The sequence below is a fragment of the Oryctolagus cuniculus genome, chromosome 9, assembly GCF_051225735.1.
Source record: "Oryctolagus cuniculus isolate XC-2025 breed Fujian yellow rabbit chromosome 9, ASM5122573v1, whole genome shotgun sequence".
NCBI classification, from domain to species: domain Eukaryota; kingdom Metazoa; phylum Chordata; class Mammalia; order Lagomorpha; family Leporidae; genus Oryctolagus; species Oryctolagus cuniculus.
Window position 1 is genome coordinate 125,083,709 of NC_142875.1, and position 23,818 is coordinate 125,107,526.

General features: G+C 49.9%; 3 protein-coding genes across 14 annotated transcripts in view; all 3 read left to right on the plus strand.

Annotated features, from left to right (window-relative positions):
• The window catches only part of PPFIBP1 (PPFIB scaffold protein 1), a 178,000-nt gene extending 171,615 nt beyond the window's left edge, over window positions 1-6,385 (plus strand). For all 12 annotated transcript variants that reach the window (XM_051850901.3, XM_008259471.5, XM_008259470.5 and 9 more), the window contains 4 exons: window positions 532-720; window positions 3,227-3,406; window positions 4,292-4,357; window positions 4,476-6,385. In XM_051850901.3, the coding sequence (XP_051706861.1) occupies window positions 532-720; window positions 3,227-3,406; window positions 4,292-4,357; window positions 4,476-4,562 (522 nt within the window). In that variant the 3' untranslated portion in view covers window positions 4,563-6,385. The remainder of the gene's footprint in view (window positions 1-531; window positions 721-3,226; window positions 3,407-4,291; window positions 4,358-4,475) is intronic.
• A 597-nt stretch (window positions 6,386-6,982) lies between these two features.
• Window positions 6,983-9,518, plus strand: REP15 (RAB15 effector protein). Its single transcript, XM_089304768.1, has one exon. The coding sequence runs from the start codon at window positions 6,983-6,985 to the stop codon at window positions 7,691-7,693; it is 711 nt and encodes a 236-aa protein (XP_089160894.1). The 3' UTR covers window positions 7,694-9,518.
• A 5,915-nt stretch (window positions 9,519-15,433) lies between these two features.
• MRPS35 (mitochondrial ribosomal protein S35) overlaps window positions 15,434-23,818 on the plus strand; it is a 35,935-nt gene continuing 27,550 nt past the window's right edge. Inside the window, exons 1-3 of the mRNA XM_002712685.6 lie at window positions 15,434-15,567; window positions 21,687-21,733; window positions 22,095-22,262. Of these exons, the coding sequence (XP_002712731.2) occupies window positions 15,456-15,567; window positions 21,687-21,733; window positions 22,095-22,262 (327 nt within the window). The 5' untranslated portion in view covers window positions 15,434-15,455. The remainder of the gene's footprint in view (window positions 15,568-21,686; window positions 21,734-22,094; window positions 22,263-23,818) is intronic.

The following is a 23,818-nucleotide window of genomic DNA, read 5'->3' on the forward strand; positions in this document are numbered from 1 at the left end:
AGTTTCCCGTTTGCTCTTACGCCTCCTCCCAATGACAAGTTCTTAGCTTTACCCTTAGGGGTAAGTCCCAGGGAGCGTGTGCCGAACTGTACATCTCCTCCCTCTCTCATTCCCACTCTTACTTTTAACAGGAATCCATTTTCAGTGGGATTTATACACCTAAGAATAATTCTGTGTTAATTAAAGAGTTCAACCACTGGTATCAAGGATTGTATTTAAACCCATTTCTCTTCCGTGTTGAGTGACAGCTAGCCCCCGTCTGTCCTGTGATCGCGTTTTTAAAACCCCAGGAAGGTACAGATTGTGTGGCTGCACAATCTGCAGTCCCGCCTCAGAAGCCAACTCCCAGAGAAGCACTCTCTATCGCAGCAGCCCAGGTTTCAGAACCAGCTCACTCAATGGCTCAGAGTCCACGCCCCGTCCACCCGCGGGCCGTGGGGGGGGTCGCTGGAGATAATCTCAGCGACAGAGCTCGGCGAACGAGACAGCACAGCGCAAGCCCGGCGCTCTTACAGCTTGCTTCTCCCGCAGGTGCTCGAGCCGCGTTTCAACGTGGAAACCATGGCTCAGTTACTGAACATCCCACCCAACAAGACCCTGCTGCGCAGGCACCTGGCCACCCACTTCAACCTTCTGATCGGCGCCGAGGCCCAGCACCAGAAGCGAGACGCCATGGAGCTGCCGGACTACGTCCTGCTCACGGCCACGGCCAAAGTGAAGGTGGCCTCCGCCTTTGTTTCCTGACTGCCTGGGGCGAAGGCTCGGCTGTGCCTGCTGACCGGTGGTTCTGTCTTGGGCGTTCACTGAGTGTTGTGCTGGGGTTGGAGGCTCAACAGTAACTAGGGGAGCGCGTTCTTGAAGGCTGCTGCTCGAGTCATTGCTTTTATGAGAGTTTTCAGTGACAAGGAGCACGACGCTAGCTTCCGTCTTGGCTATGTTGCCCACGCAGCAAGCCGGGGAGTGGGTTCCCCCTGGTCCTGCTTCTCCCATCCATTAGCCAGGGATACGAGGAAGGCGTCTGGCTGATTTCTGACCAGCCTCGACAGTTAGGAGTAGCTGCGGAAGAAATGACTCCTGGTAGAACAGCCGAGGACGGCGCTTTCCTAGTTCACGTGGATTTGTGGGTCATCCCCGACTCACGTGGCTCTTTCTTCTTCTAAGTCCCGTGCTGCATGTGTTACCTCCGTCAGTTTAATGCAAAGATGGAGTTTGCCAGCTTTTATAGAAAAACAGGGGGCACTCAGAAAGTTCATGGACAAATCAAACCAGAGAAGTGTATTTTTGCACCAAAAGAGTTTGAAACCTATGTGTCGTTTTTTCAAAATTCACATTTTCCATGAACTTTTTGAAGACCATGTGCCGCGTTCTAGGTTTTTTTTTTTACCTGCCCCCTTCCCATCCCATCTGCCTGAGCATCTTCTCTTTATTGTGTCCTTTCTCTGTTAAAAGTCAGGCTGCGGGCGGTTGTTTGGCCTGGTAGTTAAGGTACCTGGGTCTCACATCCCAGTACCTGGGTTCAGTACCCAGCTCTAGCTCGTGACTCTAGCTCCCTGCGAATGTGTCCCCCGGGAGGCCACAGTGCTGTCTCGGTAACTGGGTCCCTCCCGGTGTGTGAGACCTGGCTTGCAGTCGCAGCTCCTGGCTTATGGCCTTGCCTGACCCTGGCCGTTACAGGCTTTTGGGGAGTGATCCCATGTTTGGGAGATAGCTCTGTCCCTCTGTGTGTGTGTGTGTGTGTGTGTGTCTCTCTCTCTCTATCCCACCTCCCCCCCCCCCCCTTGTCCCTGTGTCTCTCAAATAAGTTTTTAAGAGTGTGACAGATTTGGGGCTGGTGCCATGCATCACTTGGTTAATCCTCCGCCTGCGGAGCTGGCATCCCATGTGGGTGCCGGTTCTAGTCCCAGCTGCTCCTCTTCCAGTCCAGCTCTCAGCTGTGGCCTGGGAGAGCGGTGGAGGATGGCCCTAGTGATTGGTCCCCTGCACCCGCATAGGAAACTGGGAAGAAGCACCTGGCACCTGGCTCCTGGCTTCGGAAAAGAGCAGCTCCAGCCGTAGTGGCCATTTGGGGGGTGAACCAACAGAGGGAGGACCTTTCTCTCTGTCTCTTCTCTCTCACTGTCTATAACTCTGCCTGTGAAATTAAAAAAAAAAAAAAAAGAGTGTGACAGATTTGGAAACCTTTGAGAGAGGTGGTTCTGTTTAAATGCCAGGCATCAGCCTGACCACCATTTCCATCCAGGCCAGCTCTCTGCTGTGGCCAGGGAGTGCAGTGGAGGATGGCCCAGGTGCTTGGGCCCTGCACCCCATGGGAGACCAGGAGAAGTACCTGGCTTCTGCCATCGGATCAGCGTGGTGCGCCGGCCGCAGCGCGCCGGCCGTGGTGGCCATTGGAGGGTGAACCAACGGCAAAGGAAGACCTTTCTCTCTGTCTCTCTCTCTCTCACTGTCCACTCTGCCTGTCAAAAAAAAAAAAATTAAAAAAAAAAAAAAAGAAAAGAAAGTCTCAGGGGACTATCCAGGGTCTGAGATGGAGTTGCTGTTCCCAGTTAGCACTAAAGTTTTCTCTGCAGAAGACTGGAAATTCTTTTAGCAACAGCCAGTCCTGTTAATGGAAACAGAACAAGTGCAGGACAGTGCAGCCTCGCCCACATGAGAAAACACAGTCAGGACCATTTGCTGTCATTGCAGTTGTTGTTTTGCTGGTTGCAAAACTTTGCATTAAGTCTTGTCTAATGAAAACTGGGACTTCTGGCGTATTTTTCATGGTGACTAAATAGCTAACTGGTGTAAGAAGAAGAAGCTGTCTCTCCTGAGCTTTATAACAAGGGTCATTTATCGTATTTGGGTGCATGATTCATTTGCCTAGGGTGTGCTTGTTTTTTGTGGGTCTTTTTTTACTTTATTTTTTTCATGTAATGTAATGTACTACAAAGAGAGCAGGTTCACTGTATTTCATAGATACAGTTCTAAGAACATAATGATATTTTCTTCTTCCCTCCTTCCCTCGCTCTCCCTTTCTTTCTCTCTCTTAGTTTTTGAGACAACATCTTTTTAATTTACATTATACTCAAAGGCTAAATGCTTGCCCTTGCTTTTTGTTACTCAAATTTAATCATCTGTTCATTTTTCTCTGTGACAAGGCAAATAATTTTATCCCTGTTATCGGTATTTTTGTCATGTGAACTCTCTCAGATATCCGGGTTTTTGTTTGATTTTCTCTTTACAGCCAAAGAAACTTACCTTCAGCAATTTTGGGAACCTGAGAAAGAAGAAGCAGGAAGATGGGGAAGAATATGTTTGTCCGATGGAGTTGGGACAGGTGTCAGGAAGTGCATCCAAGAAAGGATTTAAACCTGGTCTGGACATGCGTCTCTATGACGAGGACGACCTGGACCGGCTAGAGCAGGTGAGTGTGGCGCCGAGTGAGTCTCTCAAAGTGGCTCCAGCGTCCTGGCCCGAAGGGAACGCTGCACATGTGTGTACTGATCCAGGGCCCAAAAGTCAGGAGAATAAAATAACAATAATAAACGCTTGGATTGTTGACGGCAGTCCAGGGACTCTCTAAGCACTTAATGTAGGATGTTCATGGAACCCGGAAAAGCCAGGGAGTATCATTAACTGAGACGCTGAGGTTGGTGACTTACCCCAGGGCTCTAACCTACCCAGCTGGCTCCAAGCCTGTGCTGCTGAGATGAACGGCCCATGTTGTACCAGCTCTGGGTTAAGGAAGTGTAGGCATTAGAACAGATCATTGGGGCAGGTGTTTGGCCTACAGCTTGAGACACCAGTCAGTATCTTCATATGCACTTTGTAGTACCTGAATTCAACCCGATTCCAGCTTCCTGCTAAGGAGGACCCTGGAAGGCAGTGGGGATGGCATAGGTAGTTGGGCTGCTGTCACCCATGTGGGAGATCTGGATGGCAGTCCTGGCTCTCAGCTTCAGTGTGGCTGAGTCCCAGCCCCCAGGGGCTGGCTTCTGGGGAGGAAAGCAGCAAATGAAATTCTCTCTCTCTCTCTGTGTCTCTCTCTGCCTGTCAAATGAATAGAACTTTTCGGAGAGGTCAGGACGGGACAGCTTGCCTCCCACTCTGTGACCCTTGGCCGCCCCCGTCAGTGCCCTGCTTCTCCTAGGTTCTCCCTGCCCTTGGCAGCCACGAGAGGGGGCTGTCTGTCGACCACTCACCCATCGACACTGCTGGCCTTGTTTCTTCCCCGAGTTCTGTTCGTCTCCCTGGACTTGTCTTCCATGCCGGGAAGCGGGTCTCTCACATTTCGGTCCGTTCTTTGCAGATGGAAGATTCCGAAGGGACGGTCAGACAGATTGGCGCCTTCTCCGAGGGTATCAACAACCTGACGGTGAGTCTGTGTTACTCCAGAAACACCTGTTACAGTGCCGCCGGGGGCTGCGGGGGTGCGGGGCGGGGTGCGGCTCTGCCTGATTCCCCCCCCCCCCCCCCCCCCCCGTGTTCCTCAGCACATGCTCAAGGAGGATGACATGTTCAAAGATTTCGCCGCCTGCTCACCGAGCACCAGCATCACGGACGAAGACTCCAACGTCTGACCGTGGCACGGCAGCCCTCAGCCTCGCGCCCACCTTAGCCCTCGCACGCTCTCCGTGCACGCAGCAAGCGGCAGCGTCTGCGCGCTCCATCGTTCAGCCGCTGCCCCTCGGGAACAGGACGTGGAAAGTGGGGGAGACGCACCTGTTGGCGTTAGCACACCAACGAGAGGGACACCACCGGAGAATGGGCGTCTGCTTGCTTTGCCCCTATTTAATGTACAAACCTGTGATTTATTATATTTAAGGCGTTGCATTTGCGCTGCGGATTTTGCCATGGCATTTCCACTCATACCCCCCGGGACGCAGGGTCTGTGAAGCGGTGACCGGGACGTGAGCCCTTTCGTCACGTCCCAGGATTTTGCTGTAGCCAACCGAACAGGACGCGCTGTGCCCGCCAACTCCACTGTGGAATCTCTTTAAGCAGTCGGCGTGCCTGCCAGATGCCAGCCACACCTCCACTTGCCTCTTTTTGTCTTATTTTTTATATATTTTTCTAAATATCTGTGTATATATACAGCACATAGAAAAATAGAAGTTTTATTTTGTGACATAAGGAAGATGGTGATAAGATCACATTTTAAAGCAAAAACAGAAACAAACAAAAAAAAAAAAATAGCAATCCACATGTTGCTATTCCAGCTGGTTCCAGAGAGATCCGAATGCTCTTTCGGCACAACCGAATTTTAACCAACTTGATCCATCAGGCTTATATATAAAGTGTTTTATATAGAGATGCATGTATAAAAAGTGTTTTATATATCTAAATGCGTATATATAAAGTGGCCCTCCTCTGACACAGCAGGCCGGTGAGGAACATCATCCTGAACCTGGGATCCTTTTACCTCCTGAGGAGGAAAGCAAGGGAAACGATGCACTATTAACTTCAACGCATTCAGAATCACTCTCCCTCCCCACCCCGCCCCGACAAGATTTGTAGAAATAATTTCTAAAGAAACCAGAAACGAAGCCAAAACCATGACAGTATTAAGTGTCTTACTTTGCTTCTTCGCCCAAGACACCATCACATCAAAATACTAACGTCAGCCTAAACACGCCACCTTGTGTGATCAGCAGGTGGGGCCTTTTGGAAGACTGCATCTTTGGGCAGCTTGTCTCGGCCAGAGTTCCAAAAACTCCGAGGTAGCCGCAGTAGTTTTACGGTGGCTGCTTTGTGCGGATAAAATGCAGTGCGTGTTTGCGGCACAGGCACACGGCAGTGGGGAGCTACTGCGAACACTGTGACTCCATGTGGTATGTTTTTCTAGCGGTCTTGGGAAGGATCTTCTGCTCTTTACGCGGTGCTACGTAATTACTGGTTACAGCCAACCCCGGAAAAGGCAGGATTCCACAAACGGGAGTGGAGAAGCAGTTCCGTGTGTGTCAGGGAACTCTGGTTATGAATTGTATTGACTAGCAATGGTCTCATCTCGTACGTTGTCAGTAACTGACCAAGCCATTTGTCAAGGAACCTGTAGCACTAGCTGACTATTTATTTGTAGCACCAGTGATTTGATGCTAACGGTGATCGCCTTTGAACTCTGCCATTCATGAGCTGGTAACTCAGACCCTCACTGTCATTTGGGTTTTATTTGGATGTGAATATGTCACCATTGGAAAACTCCCTTCTTATCAGAACCCTACTGAAAATACCTGGACACTGTTACAGATGCCAAATATTCTTTGTTCCGGACAATACAACATCACTGATGATGTGTGGGAAAGTTTTAAAAAAGTTTTTGATGATATATTTTATTTACAAAATATTATATACTGCTGGCATTACCATGTGAAAGGAAATAAAGTCAATTGATAATTGCCTTGCATTTTTCTTGATTTGACTTTCCTGTGTCCAGAATAACAGGCTGTTTCTGATATGAAAAACAGAAAGTCAGTGTCATGTATGAATGGCCATGGATTTGACTGAGGCTTATCACATGTGTCTGCACATCTGAGGTCTTTATATGAAAGGAAACTTAGGCACCTGAGCTGGGGGAGGAGGAATCCCAGCAGAAGGAATATAGGAAACAGAAATGATTTTCTTAAAAAATTGAGGAAATTATTTACAGAAGCAAAGATGTGTATGGGTCTTTAAGAACTAACATTCTGTCTATTAATTTAAAATTTGAAAAGAGTATACATCTCTTGGAAGATGAGTAGTGATCGTGACCTGGACAAGAACAGATGTTTTGTGCCACGAGTTACTATCTCTGAACAGACCAGCAGGAAAATGAGAGACTAACACACCCAGTAGGCAAACAGTGTGGCCCCGGGTGTTTGTTCAGGCTGTATATATGCTTAGCTGCACTGAGTCAGCTGTCGATTAGCAACCCGTGAGCCTAGAAACAGGGACTTCACTCCCGAGCCGCATCGGGGTTCACATGTTTGATTGTTGGGAGCTGTGTTGACGGGGTGCAGACAAAATGGGGCAGAAACCCTCGCAACAGCTGGCCCAGCAGGACGGCAAGGAGGCGCCGCGCGTCTGTGACGTGGTCAGTGAAGCCGTGGTCCATGCCGCCCGGAAACTGCAGGAGTACCTGGGATTTGAATATCCACTGAGTAAGCTCTGCCCGGCCGTGGAAACCCTGAATGAGATCTTCTTAATCCACTTCATCACCTTCTGCCAGGAGCACGGAGTTGGGGAGTGGCTTACCACCAGCAAGATGACCAAGCACCAAGCCCTGCTGTTTGGGGCCGACTGGATCTGGACCTTCTGGGGATCCGATAAACAAGTGAAGCTTCAGCTGGCCGTGCAGACGCTGCACATGGCCTCTCTTCCTCTGCTGGAGCCCCTGCTCTGCGACCTCTCCCACCCAGAGCCAACACCCGAGGAGTCCCTGGGGAAGACAAACCGCTTTCAGAAGCTGCATGAGTTCTGTACGTTGATAGGGGAGGATTGTCTGGGCCTCTTTCTTGTCTTTGGTGTCCCTGGGAAGCCACAGGATGTCAGAGGGGTGATCCTGGACAGTGTCACGAGTGAGATGGCCGGGAGCCACCTGCCGGGCCGGGAGGCCGTGATCCGGTTCGTCCTGGACACAGAAGAGTGTGTCCCCATCAGACAGCTGCTTGGGAGCTGCCTGAGTACGAAAGACGGACTGAGAGAGGTGGGCAAGGCTTACGTCAGCATCCTCTGAACGGCGTGTGTGCGACAGACCTGGCCTGGCGGGTAGAACGAGGCATGCATTGTGTTCTAAGAAGCTCATCGGTGGGTGGCATTCTGGCATGGGACCTTTTTATTTTTACCCTCTCTGATGGACAGTGGTTATCTGGGCCACAGCATGTCATAGTTTGTGAAGAGAAAAGAACCCTGGCCGCGTTTCAGGAAGATTGCTAATTTAATCTTTCACCCAGGTGTTCCATAAGAAAGTGGAAGGAGAGGATAATAAAGTCATGTTGAAAGTTTGATTTGAAAAGAAAAAAAAGTTCTGTCCTTCTTGGAAATGGTTAAGTCTAGCACTAAAATGTGTAAAATGTGTTTTCACTGCTGTTGGTGGAAAGTGAGTAGAGACAGTGGTAGGAGAGGCTACAGAGTGGGTTTCGTTCCATTGATGATGCCACTTTATTTTATTTTATTTGAAAGAGTTAGAGAGAGATCTTCCACCCACTGGAACACTCCCCAGACACCTGCAACAGCCAGGAGCCAGGAGCTTCTTCCAGGTCTCCCACGTGGGTAGCAGGGGCCCAAACACTTGGGCCGTCTTCCACTGCTTTTCCCAGGCCACCAGCAGTGAGCTGGATTGGAAGTGGAGCAGCCGGGACATGAACCGGCACCCATGTGAGATGCTGGCATCACATGCAGAGGCTTTACCCGCTGCACCACAACACAAGCCAAAGATACCACTTTCCACTCCGGACTTCTCAGTGAGCTTCGCACCACTCTTTCCCTCTAACTCTCCCTCGCTCCTGCCTCCCTCCGTGTTGCTTTCTCTGCAAAGATGAGACATTGGTGGCATTTACTTGGGAATCCACTTGTGTCAGCTTTACCTATAATTTTAAAACAGTCACCCAGAAAACAACTGCTTGTAGCAATAGTTGGTGTTCATTTAGCATCTGTAATATTCACACATAATGACCGTTTTTGCTTAAAAACCTGTGTGGAATTTAGCAGTTCAAAGAGGAATCACCAGTATTTCTTAAACTGCTATGGCAGGCCATGGGCTTCCCGTGTACGACCATGGCTTATGTATCCCTCCAAAACTTGAAGAGGTGTTTGTTTCTTCTTGACCCAGCAGAGAGGCTAAATCATTCCTAAGACAATTACGTGGCTTGTAACCAAAATCGGGGTCTGTCCAGTTACAAAGCCCATCTCTTTTCTTGGGTCACTTAGAGAAAATTCTTTGACACTAAGCTACTGTAGTTACTGAGACGGCAGAGCTGTGCACCTGCCAAGGATCGGGCTGGTTGCTGTTGCTTGTTCTTTCACGTCTTGGCCTTAGTCTGCTGTTGAATCTCTTGATTCATAGAGGTGCAGCTGTTTGAAAACATGGGCCAAATCTAAAATGCACCCAAACTCTTAAATCACTTGTTGGGGCATGTGGTGCAGTGGTTAAGCCGCTGCTTGGGACACCTTTGTCGCTGTGTCAGAGCCTGCCTTTGATTCCTGGCTCAGCTCACCGCTGTTGCACACCCTGGGAGGCAGCAGGTGATGGCCCAAGGAGCTGCATGTCTGCCAGCCAGGTGGGAGACTTCGATGGGATTCCTGGCTCCTGCTCCTGGCTGTGGCCTCACCTAGTCCTGGCTGTTGCAGGCATTTGAGGAGTGAATCAGAGGATGTTATTAAAAAATAACAATGACATTTTCTGTTTCTGCTGTCTTTCCATGGCCTTGGCACATGATGTATTTTGGAATTTTCCAATTCCTGTGTGGCTGAATTAAGACAACATGTCCGCTGTAGTACAACATAAGCTGGCTGTTCTTGAAGTTAAGAAATATATTTGTTGCTGTGATGCATGTGACAAACTGTGGCAGGCACTCTTGTGTTTTCTGTGCTACAACATCCTTTTTAAAATGCTGATCGCAAGCCACTAGATGAACGTCAGGACCACTAACAGGTCCCAGACGAGAGCTGTGGGAGGGTGGGGTCCCGGTCCCCCTGTGTGTGCTTGTCAAGTCTTGTGCTGAGAGTTCTCTCGTCCCTGACACCCACCGTCCCCCTTCTCTGCCTTACTCTGGGCTCCCCTGCCCCCTGGCTCCCAGCCAGCAGTGCCCAGGGGAGCAGACCACATCCGAGGGAGGAGATCCCGGATTCTGACCAGCTCTTGGTTTGGACAGCTCCCTGCCATTTTCCTGACGGTGGCTGATCCCCTTGAACCTGGCCTGTGCAGGCATCGTCTCTCCTCCACTGAGCCTTTTGGAGGGTGCCAATTGATTTCTTTTGGAGCAACAGCCACACTGAAATCAAGAAGACCCGCAGTGCCCAGGACAGCCACCTGGATCCGCTCTGATTCTTCCTCCATTCCAGTACACAGGATTCACAGGAGCTGAGGGCGCGTCGCTGACTCCAGCCTAAATCTGTCCTGATGCGCCGGTGCCCGTTCTGTGCTCTGAGCCAAGCACTCATTTAAACAGGCCTCTCAGCAGTAAGGAGCTGCAGCCCCCAGACCCTTGCTCTTCACCTCCACCATGGTGGGAATCACGTCTTTCTGACCATGATGAAACGCCTCAGGCAACTTTCTCTACAGGGTTGCATTGATTTACTTAGAGGGAGGTTCAAGTCCAGGATGGAGCGGCCATGGCCACGTTGTGTTGGCCTCTGCTGAGAGTGGTCATTGGTGGTGGCAGAGCCCCTACCGAGGAGGGGTCACGTGAGCCAGGAGAGGGAGAGAAGGAGAGACCAGCTCAGGCTTCTGTAACAAGACCCAGCAACCTAGGCATCTCCTGCCACCGCACCCACAACGGTTCCATCACCACCCTGTAGTGCCACTCTGGGGACGAAGCTTTTAACATGTGGGCGTTTGGGGGCTGCCCAGACCAATGTCCAAGCCATAGCAGCACCCCAAGTCCTTGGGGAACCGGAGGAAGGGAGCTGCCATCCCCGTGCTGCCTGCTCACTTCGGGAAAGGGGAAGAGGAGGCCAGTGCTGTGGTGCAGTGGATTAAGTCTCCGCCTGCGACCCCAGCATCCCATACAGGTGGCAGCTTGAGTCTTAATGTGCTCCACTTTTTTTTTTTTTTTGACAGGCAGAGTGGACAGTGAGAGAGAGAGAGACAGAGAGAAAGGTCTTCCTGCACTGTTGATTCACCCTCCAATGCGGCCCACGCACTGGGCTGATTTGAAGCCAGGAGCCAGGTGCTTACTCCTGGACTCCCATGCGGGTGCAGCCCCAAGCACTTGGGCCATCCTCCACTGCACTCCCAGGCCACAGCAGAGAGCTGGACTGGAAGAGGGGCAACCGGAACAGAACTGGCACCCCGACCGGGGCTAGAACCCGGGGTGCCGGGGCCGCAGGCAGAGGATTAGCGAAGTGAGCCACGGCGCCGGCTCTGCTCCACTTTCAATGCAGATCCCTGCTTCTGCACTGGGGAAAGCAGTGGAAGATGGCCCAAGTACATGGACCCCTGCACCCACATGGGAGACTCAGATGGAGTTCCTGGCTTCAGCCTGGCCCAGCCCCAGCCATTGTGGCCATTTGTGGAGTGATCCCACAGATGGAAGATAATACCCTGTGTGTGTGTGTGTGTGTGTGTGTGTGTGTCTCCCTCTCTGTAACTCTGCCTTTCAAATAAATAGTAAGTTGTTTTTTTTGTTTTTGTTTTTGTTTTTTTTTTTAAAAAAAGGAAGGAATGTAGCCTCTCCAGCCTTTGGTTTCCCTCTGGCTAATGCTCTTCAGCCCCGGCCCCTCCTTGCAGAAGATGGATCGAGACAGCACATGTTGGATCAGAGTATTACTCTGTCTCTGTCTCTCTGTCTCTCTCTAATTCTTCCCCTCACCCTTCCCCACCTCCACACCAAGTACATTGTTAAAAATTCATGTTAGGGGTTCTGAAAAGGAAATGCATGAGTAAAGGGTTAGAGGGTAAAGGGGGTGCTCTTTTATCTGGGGTGGTGAAGGGAGGCTCAGCGAGGAGGGGCCACGTGGCCAGCGAGCCCACTGGGGAGTGCGGCATTGGGGAATGATGCTCCAGGCACAGGGAGCTGCAGGGGTCGGGGGAAGGGCCTGAGAGGCCAGCAGCTCTGCCCTGCTGGAGAAGCAAGCACAGGAGGTGGCCGTGGATGGAGCTGAGCACACCCCAGAGAGTGGGAGGAGAGGTATGGAGACACAGCCAATAACGGATCGAGCTGGTCCGACTGGGAGGCCACAGTAAGAACTCTGGATTTTATTCTCAGCGATAGGAGGAGCTGGTGCCTTGGTCTGACACCCACCTCACTTGAGGGCTGGGTGGAGACTGGATGTGGAGGGGGAAGAGGACAAGCAGAGCCAGACTGTCAGCTGGGTGGGAGAAGAGGGTGGCCAGGACCCGGGAGGTAGGGCATGAGGGGGAGGAGGTGCAAGGTAGGATGTGGTTGAAGGGAAGGCACATTGTGTTGCTGATGGTTGCTGGGCGGGATGTGAACCATGCCACAGGTAGGCACAGAGGGCTAAGCTGCACCTGTGACATCCCATGTGAGCAGCAGTTCCTGTCCCGGCCACTCCACTTCTCATCTAGCTCCCTGCTAATGTGCCTGGGAAAGTGGTAGGAGATGGGCCGGGTGCCTGGTCCCATCTGGAGGCCTAGATACAGTTCCAGGCTCCCGATTTGGGCCATTAAAAGATGTATCCTGTCTTATGCAACAGTGTGGAGGAACCTGGAAGATGTTAAGTGACATAAGCCAGTTTTATAAAGACAAATCACCTCTGACCCAATACCTACTGCCTGAAGTTTGCTGTTTATCCTTCTAGAACTTGTACTGTGCATTAAAAGGCCCGTGTGTCTTCAGTGGTATTTTGTATTATATTTTTATATAATATAGTTAACCTGTACTGTTTGGTAGGTGTTTGCATTGCAATACCTTTGCATTGCAAAGTCCATTTCTGAAACCTGGGGATCTGCATATTGCTTGTGAACTTGATATACAGACTCTACTGTATTTTGTCCACCCAGGTTTTTAAGATTTATTTATTTTTTTTTAATTTGGAAGAGGTACACAGAGAGAAGGAGAGAGAGAGAGAGAGAGAGAGAGAGAGAGAGAGAGAGAGAGAGATCTTCCATTGGCTGGTTCACTCCCCAAATGGCCGAAATGGCCAGGGCTGTGCCAGGCTGAAGCCAGGAGCCAGGAACTTCTTCCAGTTCTCCTATGTGGATGTGGGGGCCCAAGAACTTGGACCATCTTCCGCTGCTTTCCCAGGTGCATTAACAGGGAGCTGGGTCAGAAGTGGAGCAGCCAGGACTCAAATCAGTGCCAATATGGGATGCCCACATCACAGGCAGAGTCTTAACTCACTACGCCACAGCACTGGCTGCTCCACACAGGTTTTATATGGAAGTTAGTTTTGATTAAAATAGCTCTCATTGGATTGATCCAGGATTTATATAGAGTAAAAACCCACTGTATGAAAGCTTAATATTTACCAACTGTTGTACCTAGAACCCACTATGTAATTTGCAGGGCCCAGTGAAAACTGAAGTTGTGGAGCCACTTGTTCAAAACGTGTTAAGAAGTTTTAGACAGGGATGGTAGAGCGCTAAGCCAAAGGGCCCTTCCAAGTGCAGCCTGGCTTCTATGCTGTGCTCAATTATTTAATCATATAGGTCGAAGGAAAGACTCTTACCATGAGTGAGTGCACCTCTAAGATCCTTTCAAACTGGAAAATTGTGTAACTTAGTAACCATCACGTGCAACATAGTACATGCTTCACTATTAAAAAAAAAACTTTATTTGTTTATTTGAAAAGAAAGAGAAAGAATCTTCCATGTGTTGGTTCACTCATCAAATGGCCACACTGGCTGGGGTAGTCCAGGTTGAAACAGAACTGTGGAACTCCATCCAGGTCTGTCATGCAGGAGGCAGGGGCCCAAGAACTTGGGCCATCTTCTGCTTTCCCTGGTGCAGTAGGGAGCTGGATTGGAAGCAGAGCAGCTGGGACTCGAACTAGTACCCTCATATGGGATGCCTGCATCGCAGGAGGTGGCTTAACCTCCTACACCACGATGCTGACCCTATGTTTCACTGTTTTACTGCATAAGATAGGTATTATTGCCTGTTGATGGCATTAAAATGAGTTTTAACCTTGTAACATAGAACTCAATTTACCATACTTGATGCCAGGGGGCGGGGGGAGTACAAAGTATTTCTCTGGCTCTTCTAGCTCTGGTCCTCTCTTTTCACTGTCATTTTTGGGCGAGTTAAAATAAAAGACACAGAGCATAACAAGGTAGAATGGGGAGCTAAGTTCCTCAGCTTGTTCAGAAACGGATAATTGTCTGAACGATGACTATAACCTTTTTGTCACAAAATTTCTGTGACATTGGGTTTCCACTTTATCTGCTAAAAAACATAAACTTGAGAGAGAGAATGAGGCTGTGACATGGGCCCTGCGCTTAACTGCATTGGCGAATATTTGTGCTATGTCTTCTGAAACACATTCCCCTAAATCAGTCATTCTGGGAGCATGTTGTTGCTCCGAGAGGCTACGTCGGCCGTCCCAAGAGCCCAGACTCAAATCCCACATCATGTGACGGCACAGGCCATGCTTTCCATCTTAGGTAAAGAGGAGAGGGGAGAACATGGGGTGAAGGCAGGCGAGGGTGTGAGGCATCTAGAAGACTCCGAATGCCACGCGCTGTTGGCAACCGTTGGAGGCTGGGGCCGGGCGGGGAACAGATTCGGTCACAACCCTTAGCAGGATCCAGCCCTGCGCACACTGGGATTTCTGAGCCGTGGTCCTCAGCGCGGTGAGAACACAGGTTCTGGTAAATCCCCCGGCCTGTGGGACGCTGGTGCAGCTGTCCTGAGTACACTGTGTTCTGCTCTCTGGCTGTAACAGGAAGGTAAGCGGCCCTGAGATGAGGATGGTGGTCACTGCAGACGCTTGGCGGTCTCATGCCCCTTACCTGCCTCGTGCCCACAAACACCCATGGCACACGAAATGCTGGCGGCCAGAATACTGCGGAACAGCTGCTCCACTGGGTGTGCTCGCCAGGAGTCAGCTGTGTGTGCTCCTGGCTGCCATTACCATTCCATACTTTGTTTTAAAAAACAGGTGATGATTTTATTAAGGGTTGTGTGTTAACCCATCCTAGGGTAGAAAGTCCGGGTTATGAGGGACGCACATTGGTTTCCAGACCCTGATGAGTTCTGACGTTTTGTAATTGTGGTCTGATCAAACTACCCAAACCCCTGATACCAGTTCCAGGACAGGACACACGGACACACGACACACGGACTGTAGCAGATACTGTCCACTGACATCACACAGTCCCAAAGGGTGAAGCTAAGCTTTCCACTCAAGCGTGCTGCCTCTCTGCCCTAAGATCCGATCACTAGCTGGAGATTTTTGTTTCCAACCCAAGAAAGTGTAGAAAAAAAAAAAGCAGCAGTTGAAAGAACCTGCGCCCTGGGCCGGGCCTTCTGAGCTTTGGAGCGCCTAAGGGTGCACCCTGACCACACACACCTGCCCTCCCACAGCCACAACAACCTGTCCCCGTGGTCCCATTTGCAAGTGTCTTTGCCCGGGGTAAGCCCATTTCCCTCGCCCCCACCGCCGTTATCTTTTTTGTTCTCTTTTCCCGAAGCCTTTCTATTTGGGGGATTCCTCCCCACGTTTGACCCAACCCGGGCGCTCACAGACCCAGGTGCCTCCAGTTTCTCCACGCTAGGGGGCGGGGCCAGAGGGTGTACGCATGCGCCTTGCGGCCCCAGGCTCGCGCCTTCACGCCTGGCGGCGCGTGTCCCCTGCGGCTTGCCGTCCTCGCAGCCATGGCGGCCGCCGCAATCTTGGCGTGTCTGGCCAGGCAGCCGGGGGTCGGGGTTCTGCGAGCCTTCTCCACCGCCGTGTCGCCGACCACTCGTGCCCCAGGACCTAGCCCGCGTGAGTGTTTGCCGCACCGCCTCCAGGCTTTGGGCGAGGGGATAGAGCGGAATACTGGGCCCGTGATGGCGGCCGCCGCGGCGAGGCCAGTGGGGCCCGTGCTTGCTGGTGCTGGCCCGCCGGATGGGAAAGCCGCTCGTGTGGGTCCGGCCTCTGCGCCCACGTTCCTAGCCGCCGGCCTCCTCCGGGTCCTCCAGGCGCCTGCTCCCCTGCCCCTGGCCCGCACTTCCTGCCTTGGCGCTGGCGCGGGTCTCACTCTGGTCCCCCGTGATGTTTGTCGGGCCGTGTGGGGCCCCCGGGTTCCCCCGAGCGCGAAGGGAGGCCCGCGGCCGTGCCACGCGGACTGCGCCGGCTGTGAGTTGCAGGCCAGCACATGGGGACTCCGGGTCTGCGGACGGAGCTGAGGTGACCTTCACGGGGCAGGGGCCGTGGGGGTGTGCATGGCGCCCTGGCGCTGGAGGAACCTGGCGGCCGAGGCGAGCTTAGCAAGGGAGAAGCACTCGTGGTGCGAGAGACGCCGTGTGGAAGTGAGGATGGAGGGACGGGGGAGTGAGGAGGGGACAGCAGTGGCCGAGGGGGTCCTGTCCCCCGGGGCCATCCGCCTGCCTCCAGCATCGCTGTCATCTACTTCGTTCCTACCGGCGCCGGACAGCAGGGGCTGCGCGGTCCCCCACGCCCTTGACTGGGCTTCCAGAAAGAATTCAGGAATAACAATAGCCTTGAGAAAGCCAAGACTCAGCTGCTCGGGGGGCAGCGGCCGGGTCTCTACTCGGTGTTCAGGGTCTCTGGGGTCGTTTCGTGAAAGGGGAGGTCCATTCTAATAAGGGGGAGGAGTATGCGTGGTTTCGCCCTCTCAGTCCTGATAGGGGGCCGTGTCGCCCGTCACCGCTGCTGGTAGGCGTGTCATTTAGTGTAGGTCATCCAGGTCAGCCTTGGCCCGTGCTGATCTTCGGAGCCAGAGGAGCCAGAGTCACCTGCGGGTGCTGAGGCAGCAGGACTACCCCAGGTGGCTCCGCTGCTGCCCCTTGCGCACTGCTGACAGCTGCGGTTACTGCTCTCTGAATTCTCCGCAGCCAGAGTGAAGTGTTCAAAGTGCGCATCTGGTCTTGCCCCGCTGCCTTGCTCACAGTCTGCAACTGGCTTCCTGTTACTTGACAATGCGTTATAAATTCTTGAATGCATCATCGTGGCTCTTCATGGTCTTAACACTTGCCTATTTTACGTTTTTCGTTCATATATTTTTTTAAAGATTTCAATTTATTATTTATTTGAGAGATAGCGTTAGAGACAGAAAGGGAAGGAGGGAGATCTTCCATGCACTGGTTCACTCCCAGATGGCCACAACAGCCAGAGCTGAGCCGATCTGAAGCCAGGAGCTTCTTCCAGGGCTCCCACGTGGGTTCAGTGTCCCAAGCACTTGGGCGATCTTCTGCTCTCCCACGCCATAGCAGAGAGCTGGATTGGAAGAGGAGCAGCTGGGACACGAGCCGGTGCCCATATGAGAGTCTGGCACTGAAGGTGGAGGCTTAGCCCACTGTGCCACAGCGCCAGCCCTCGGAAATATACCTGCTCATGTGCGGTAGGCAGTGCGTTAGGGGATACAACAAGGTCCCTGACCTGGTGAAGTTTGGATTGTTTTGGGGAAGTCAGAGTATAAACAAGTAAACAACTAAGTAAATGCCAGGTAGTGTTTAGTGAGGGTCAGAGACTGGGTGGGCTGAATGGTAGTCAGAGTGACCTCTTGGAGTAAGGGAGGTTTGAGAGGCCAGAGCCATGGTTAGGGAAGGCATTGTCAGTGCAGGGCCCTGGAAGCTCCGAGGCCTCAAGGTGAGATTCGGGAGCCCAGAACAGACAGAAGGCTGAGCTGAATGGAGCCAAGTGAACACAGAGGAGCGTGGATGGCGCGGGACATCAGGGAGTTCAGTAATGGCCTGCCCTTGTCAGGCTCCTAGGCATTCTGTCTTGGCTTTGGGCTCAGGTTTTATTGTGAGTTTAGGATCACCTGGGGAGGCTTTGAGCAGGAAAGTAGTAGACTGTGAATTAGACTTTTAAAAGATGGGTGGCTGCTGTGTGGAGCACTGATTGTCGGGGTACGGGGTGGGGGAAGGCCAGGGACCTGTCTGGGGGCTGTTGCAGTGGTCCAGTGAGACGATGGTGACTTGGATGGGGGGAAGAGTGAAGAAGGTAGTGTGGCTGGACAGGGACATAGTTGAAGGTGTCTCTGTTAGGATTTACCCAGGGATTTGGTGTGAGACTAGGACCGACCCCAAGAATGCCTGTTAGATTTTATCCTGAGCAGCGGGTGCAGAGCTGTGCTGTGTCCAGGGACTGGGAGGAGTCGAGGAAGGAAACCAGAGCCCTGCCGGCGAACTCCCGGTTAGGAAGTATGCTACCTGCCCCTCTTTCCTTGTTTTCAATTTTAGCCATGTTGAATTCACACGTTGCCTTTGCTTTTCCACGCTCTCTTGTGCCCTGAGAACTTTCTCCCTAGCCGCCTTCTTCTGTGGGTACCTCTTGCTCATTCTTCAGGTGTCGGCTCAAGATTCACTCCTTCACAGAGGTTTCCCTAGCTGTGTATGGGTTCTCCAGAGAGACGAATCAGACGTGAGTATGGCAGTGTGACTCCAGTGCTGGTGCCAGTCCCCAGGTCCAAAGGCTGGAGAAACCAGGTTCTGATGTCCGAGGCAGGAGGAGAGGCGTGTCCTAGCTCCCGGAAAGAGCGTGCAGTCGCCTTTCCTCTGCCTTTTTGTTCTGTTAGGGGCCTCGGCCTCCTTGGTGGTGCCCGCCCTCGTTGGGGGAGCGTCTTGCCCACTTGGTCCAGCCACGCACTTGCCAGTCTCCTCTGGAAACACCTCACAGATGCACCCAGTCATGACGTGTTCCCAGCGCCCAGGGCATCCCCAAATCCAGGCAAGTTGACACTCAAGGTCGACTGTCACACCAGCTAAAAGAAATGTTCAGTTCCCTGCTCTCTGTGATACTGTTTATTGAAATGACTTGTTCAAAAGTTGTGTGATTTGACAGGCTGCATTCCGTGGGGGCAAGGGCTGATTGATCCCTAGTTTCTAATATGCGGTATCACTGTTTTTGAATGAATGAGTGAACGTTGTGGCATGCACAGGGATTTGTCAGAGGTGGAGTTGGGAGGAGGAGAAAGGGACAGGAACCAGGCCGATGGAGGGGAAGTATGTTCCCAGCGGAGGGACAGGAAATCCGAGGAAGACTGAAGGGCAGGGTACTGGAAGTTGGTTGTAGCTGTGGAGCCTTCCATGTAAAGGAAGTAGACAGGAGGTTCAGAGTCTGATCTTGACTTTGCTGTGTGGATATCAATTTAACCCCTTGCTCCCTAGTCCTTCACTTGCTCTGACATTTCCAAATATTTTTGTGTTACAGACCACTCAGAGTGTCTACAATAATAAAAGACAGAAATATACACAGATAAAGGCATCTTTCCCAATATTTTATAGCAAAGTGAGACTGTTTGCTGCTAAGTGAGATTTTTCTCTGCTTTAAATGAGGGCTGACATCGTGGCATAGTGGGTAGAGCTGCCGCCTACAACACCGGCATCCCATATGGCACCAGTTGGCATCAGTTCCATTTCTGATCCAGCTCTCTGCTAATGGTCTGGGAAAGCAGCAGAAGGTGGTCCAAGTGCTTGAGCCCCTGCCACCCACGAGGGAGATCTGGAAGAAGCTCTTAGCTCCTGGCTTTGGCCTGGTCTAGCCCTGGCCTTTGTGGACATCTGGGAAGTGAACCAGTGGATGGGAGATCTCTCCCTTTCTGTAACACTGATTTTCAAACGAGTAAATCTTATTTTTTAATGAGATGATGAGATATATTTAGCATAGTACCTGCATGTGGAAGTGCAGGCATCCTTAGAGCTATTATTTTACTCTGCTGCATTATTTGGAGAATCATGAGGAAATATTTTTTTATTTTTTTAAAGATTTATTTATTGACTTGAAAAGCAGAGTTACAGATTAAGATTTATTTATTTTTAAAGATTTATTTGTTTATTTGAAAGTCAGAGGTAGAGGCAGAGAGAGAGAAAGGAGTCTTCCATCTTCTGGTTCGTTCCCCAAATTGCTGCAATGGCCAGAGCTGGGCAAATCTGAAGCCGAAGGCCAGAAGCCTCTTCTGGGTCTCCCATGAAGGTTCAGGGGCCCAAGGGCTTGGGCCATCCTCTGCTGGTTTCCCAGGCCATAGCAGAGAGCTGGATAAGAAGTGGAACAGCCAGGACTCCAACTGGCACCCACGTGGGATGCCAGCACTGCAGGCGACGGCTTTACTTGCTCTGCCACAGTGCTGGCCCCGAGATAATATTTTAAAAGGTATTTACTGTGTATTAGTAATCTGGTCTCTTCTTCAGTCATATGACTTGTTAGGAGTGTCTGTGATTTTTGTTATTGGTGTGAACATTGGCAGTTCTTACATACAACAGAGAAGGAAAAACTAAAATGTTTTTGACAGTTTATTAAATATGAAAGGGTATATTTATAATTAGAACATTTCAAAACTAATCTTGGAAGATGCAGAATATATCGAACTGGATATTTTAACTTGAGAAAATGAATTTATTTTGCTGTGAACCTTAACTTATTTTTTTTAAATTTATTTGAAAAGCAGAGAGAGAGAGAGAGAGAGAGAGATATCCTCCATCCTCTGGTTCATTGCCCGAATGCCTAAAACAGCCAGGGCTAGGCGAAGCCAAATCCCCAAGCCAGGAACTTCATTCGGTCACCACATGGGTGGCAGAGGCCCAAGTACTTGAGGTTAAATCTGTTGTCTTCCAGGTACGTTAGCAGGAAGGTGAATTGGAAGTGGAGTGGTCAAGATTTGAACCAGACATTCTAAATAGGATGCATATGTCCCAAGCAGCAGCTTAAACAGCTATACCACACTTGAACCTTAATATTTTATTGAAAATATTTCTTTAGGGGCCAGTGTCATGGCACAGCTGCCTGGGTGTTAGTGCTGCTTTAGTTCCCAGCTGCTCTGCTTCCAGTCCAGCTCCCTGCTAGTGTACCTGGGAAAGCATGGAGGATAGCCCATGTATTTGGGCCCCTGCCATCCATGTGGGAGACTTGGTTGGAGTTGCATGCTTGTGGCTTTGGCCTGCCCAGCCCTGGCTCTTGTGGTCATCTGGGGAGTTAACCAGAGGATGGAAGATCCCTTTTTCTCTCTTTCTCTTTCTGTAAGTCTGACTTTGAATTAAATAAATACTTCTTAAAGATTTCTTTAGATGACTAGTTTACTAATCATATAAAGATCATGTAAAAAGTAAATCATATAAAAATCTTATAAAAATAGCACATAAAGTAAACTGTTTATTCAACTATAGAATTTTCTTAAATATCTTTTCAATATTTTTTATTTGAAAGAGGAGTAGAGAAAGAGATTGTCGATCCACTAGTCTACTTCCCAAATGGTTACAACAGCCAGGTGTGGGCCAAGCCAAAGCCAGGGAGGGGAACTTCATCCAGGTCTCTCACATGGGTGGCAGGGTCCAAGCACTTGGGCCATCGCCTGCTGCTTCCCGAGGTGCATTAGCAGGTTACTGGATCAGAAGCATAGCCGCTTGGACTTGCACTGGGACTCCAATATGGAATGCTGATATTGGAAGCAGTGGCTTAACCTGCTGTACAATAATGCTGGTCCTTTAGTTAGTTTTGACTTTTTGCCTTTTTTTTTTTTAAAGAGATTCATTTATTTATTTGAAAGGCATAGTTAGAGAGAAGTCGTCTGCTGGTTCACTTCCCAAATGGCTGCAATGTCCAGAGCTGAGCCGATATGAAGTCAGAAGCCAAGGGTTTCCTCTAGGTTTCCCACACTGGTGCAGGGCCCCAAGCACTTGGGCTGCCTTCTGTTTTCCCAGACGGTTAGCTGGATTGGAAATGGAGCAGCTGGGACTCGAACCAGCACCTGTGTGGGATGCCAGCGCCTCAGGCAGAGGCTTAACTTACTATGCCACAGTGCTGAAAGATGATTTTTGTCTCTCATTGTGAAGAAAATGTGTTACTGTTTATTTTTGGGAAATGTGTTAGAGTTATGGGATCATAGTTGGTGTTGAACAAGTCCGTGTTATTAAATTCTCAGTTCCTGTTTTACTGTCTTTTAGGTACAACGCAAAGAACATCCAGAAGTCAGAAGGCACAGAGGAGAAAGGTAAACAGTCCGTGAGTCCTCCTGTGTAGTATTTTAATGATTCAGAAGTTCTGATGTGAAGTAGATCCAGAACATACTGTTAACCCATCCCTTCACCAACAGAATGTAAAAAATGTTGCCAAAAATCTAATGAACTAGGTAGGGAGAACACTGTAGTAAAGGGAATGTGGAAGTAAGGGGTTCTTAGAGCTGGGGAGCGCTGCCGAGATGCTCAGGCCGGTTTGGTGCTGTCTTTAACTGCAGTGCTTCGTGAGAGGCCAGCCTTCATGGAGGTCGCGGCTCTGCTTGCTTCTCACAACTGCAGCTTCTTCCTTTGAAATTGAAGAGTGTGTTCATATTTGCACTGTTTTGTGTTTCTTAGGCACTGCCTCCTAGGACAGAGAAAATGGCTGTTGACCAGGACTGGCCCAGCGTGTACCCGGTTGCAGCACCGTTTAAGCCCTCTGTAGTCCCTCTTCCTGTTCGCATGGGTTATCCAGTGAAAAAGGGTGTGCCCATGGCAAAGGAGGGCAATCTAGAACTTCTGAAGGTAAGCAGCGTGCTGCCTCGTGGCTCAGACTAGACCTGAGTGAACGCTGATGCTGCCTCCATCTGCGTCCCCTTTTCCCTGAGGTTCAGGAGTGAATTGTCAGATTTTAACTTGAAAAGTTTCCAAGGGCGTAACGGATGTTGTATCTTGATTATCCATGGTAAAGACTGAATCCTCAGCGTTGAAGAACTATAATTAAGTGCCAGCATCGTGGCATAGCAGGTTAAGCCATGGCCTGCAATGCTGGCATCCCTGTCCAAGTGCCAGTTCAAGTGCTGGCTGCTCCACTTCCAGTCCAGCTCCCTATTAATGTGCTTGGGAAAGAAATAAGATCTTCTATTTTGTGTCTTTTCTGTATTGTATCTTTCAAGAGGAACTTCAAATAACCTAACTTCAGATTGAGAATTGGCAGGTATGGACTTTTAATAAAGGAACTTAGATACTTTCTTTCTAGAAAGATTTACTGTTTTGGTTCTGGTACACCAACTTTAGTTTCTTTCTTCTTACAAGCAAAATGGGTCATATTAAATGCTTCCTTTGATAGCATCTGTAATGACTTATGAGCTGTAGGGGTTTTTTAAAAGACAATATAAATGTTTAGTCTGAAAATATCTATCTTATATGGTTTTATTTTATGCACAGTGCAAGTTATTGTACAATGGAAAACTATTTCCACTAGATAAGAGTTTTTGGGAAACAAAAGAGGGCGAGTATTTTGTCCAGTGCTGCTTGGGAGGCCCATGTCCTGTATTGGAGTGCTTAATCGGAATCCTGGATCCTCTACTTCTGATACAGCATTCCTGCTAGTGTAGACCCCGGGAGGCAGCAGGTGACGGCTCAAGTATCTGGATTCCTGCAACCTAAATGGGAAACCTGGATGGAATTCTTGGTTCTTGGCTTTGACCTGGCCTGGCCCCAACTGTTCTGGGCGTGTGGACAGTCAACCAGCAGATGGAATATACTTCTTCTCTCCCTTAGCATCTGCCGGTCTTTCTTTTTTTCTGCATTTTAAGGAAAATGAGAATAAATAAATTTTTAAAAATGAAATGGAAAATTTGCTAAAAGGTGATAAAAACTGAGATGCAAACAGGGAGAAAGGGGTTCTCTGCTGCTGGAGACAAGTAAATGAAATTTGGAACTGGAAACATTTCAAGAGATGTAAGAAAGCAAACATGGAGGAAAACGCATTGCTTTTCAGAGTGAAAAGGGAACCTAATTTAAAATGAAGTTCTTGAGAAAATGTCACTGGGTTGGGGACAGTACCAGTGGATTTGTAATAAAGCTAATGGCTGTGAATATTTTAATACACGTAAACATGCTTGCAGTTAATGCATGCCATCTGTACCTAGGGATGTTGACACTAAATAAGCTTATTAACCTAATATATGAGTGCTTACAGCAGTGCCTGTCTCAGTTTTATAAGGAACATTTGCTTGTACGTCTGTAGATTCATGGCAGAAAGAATACTTAGAACAGCTTTACTCTTGTGAGATCCTTGTCAGAGCTAAAGGGTTTTGGGTTTTTTTAAGATTTTTATTTATTTGTTTGAGAGGTGG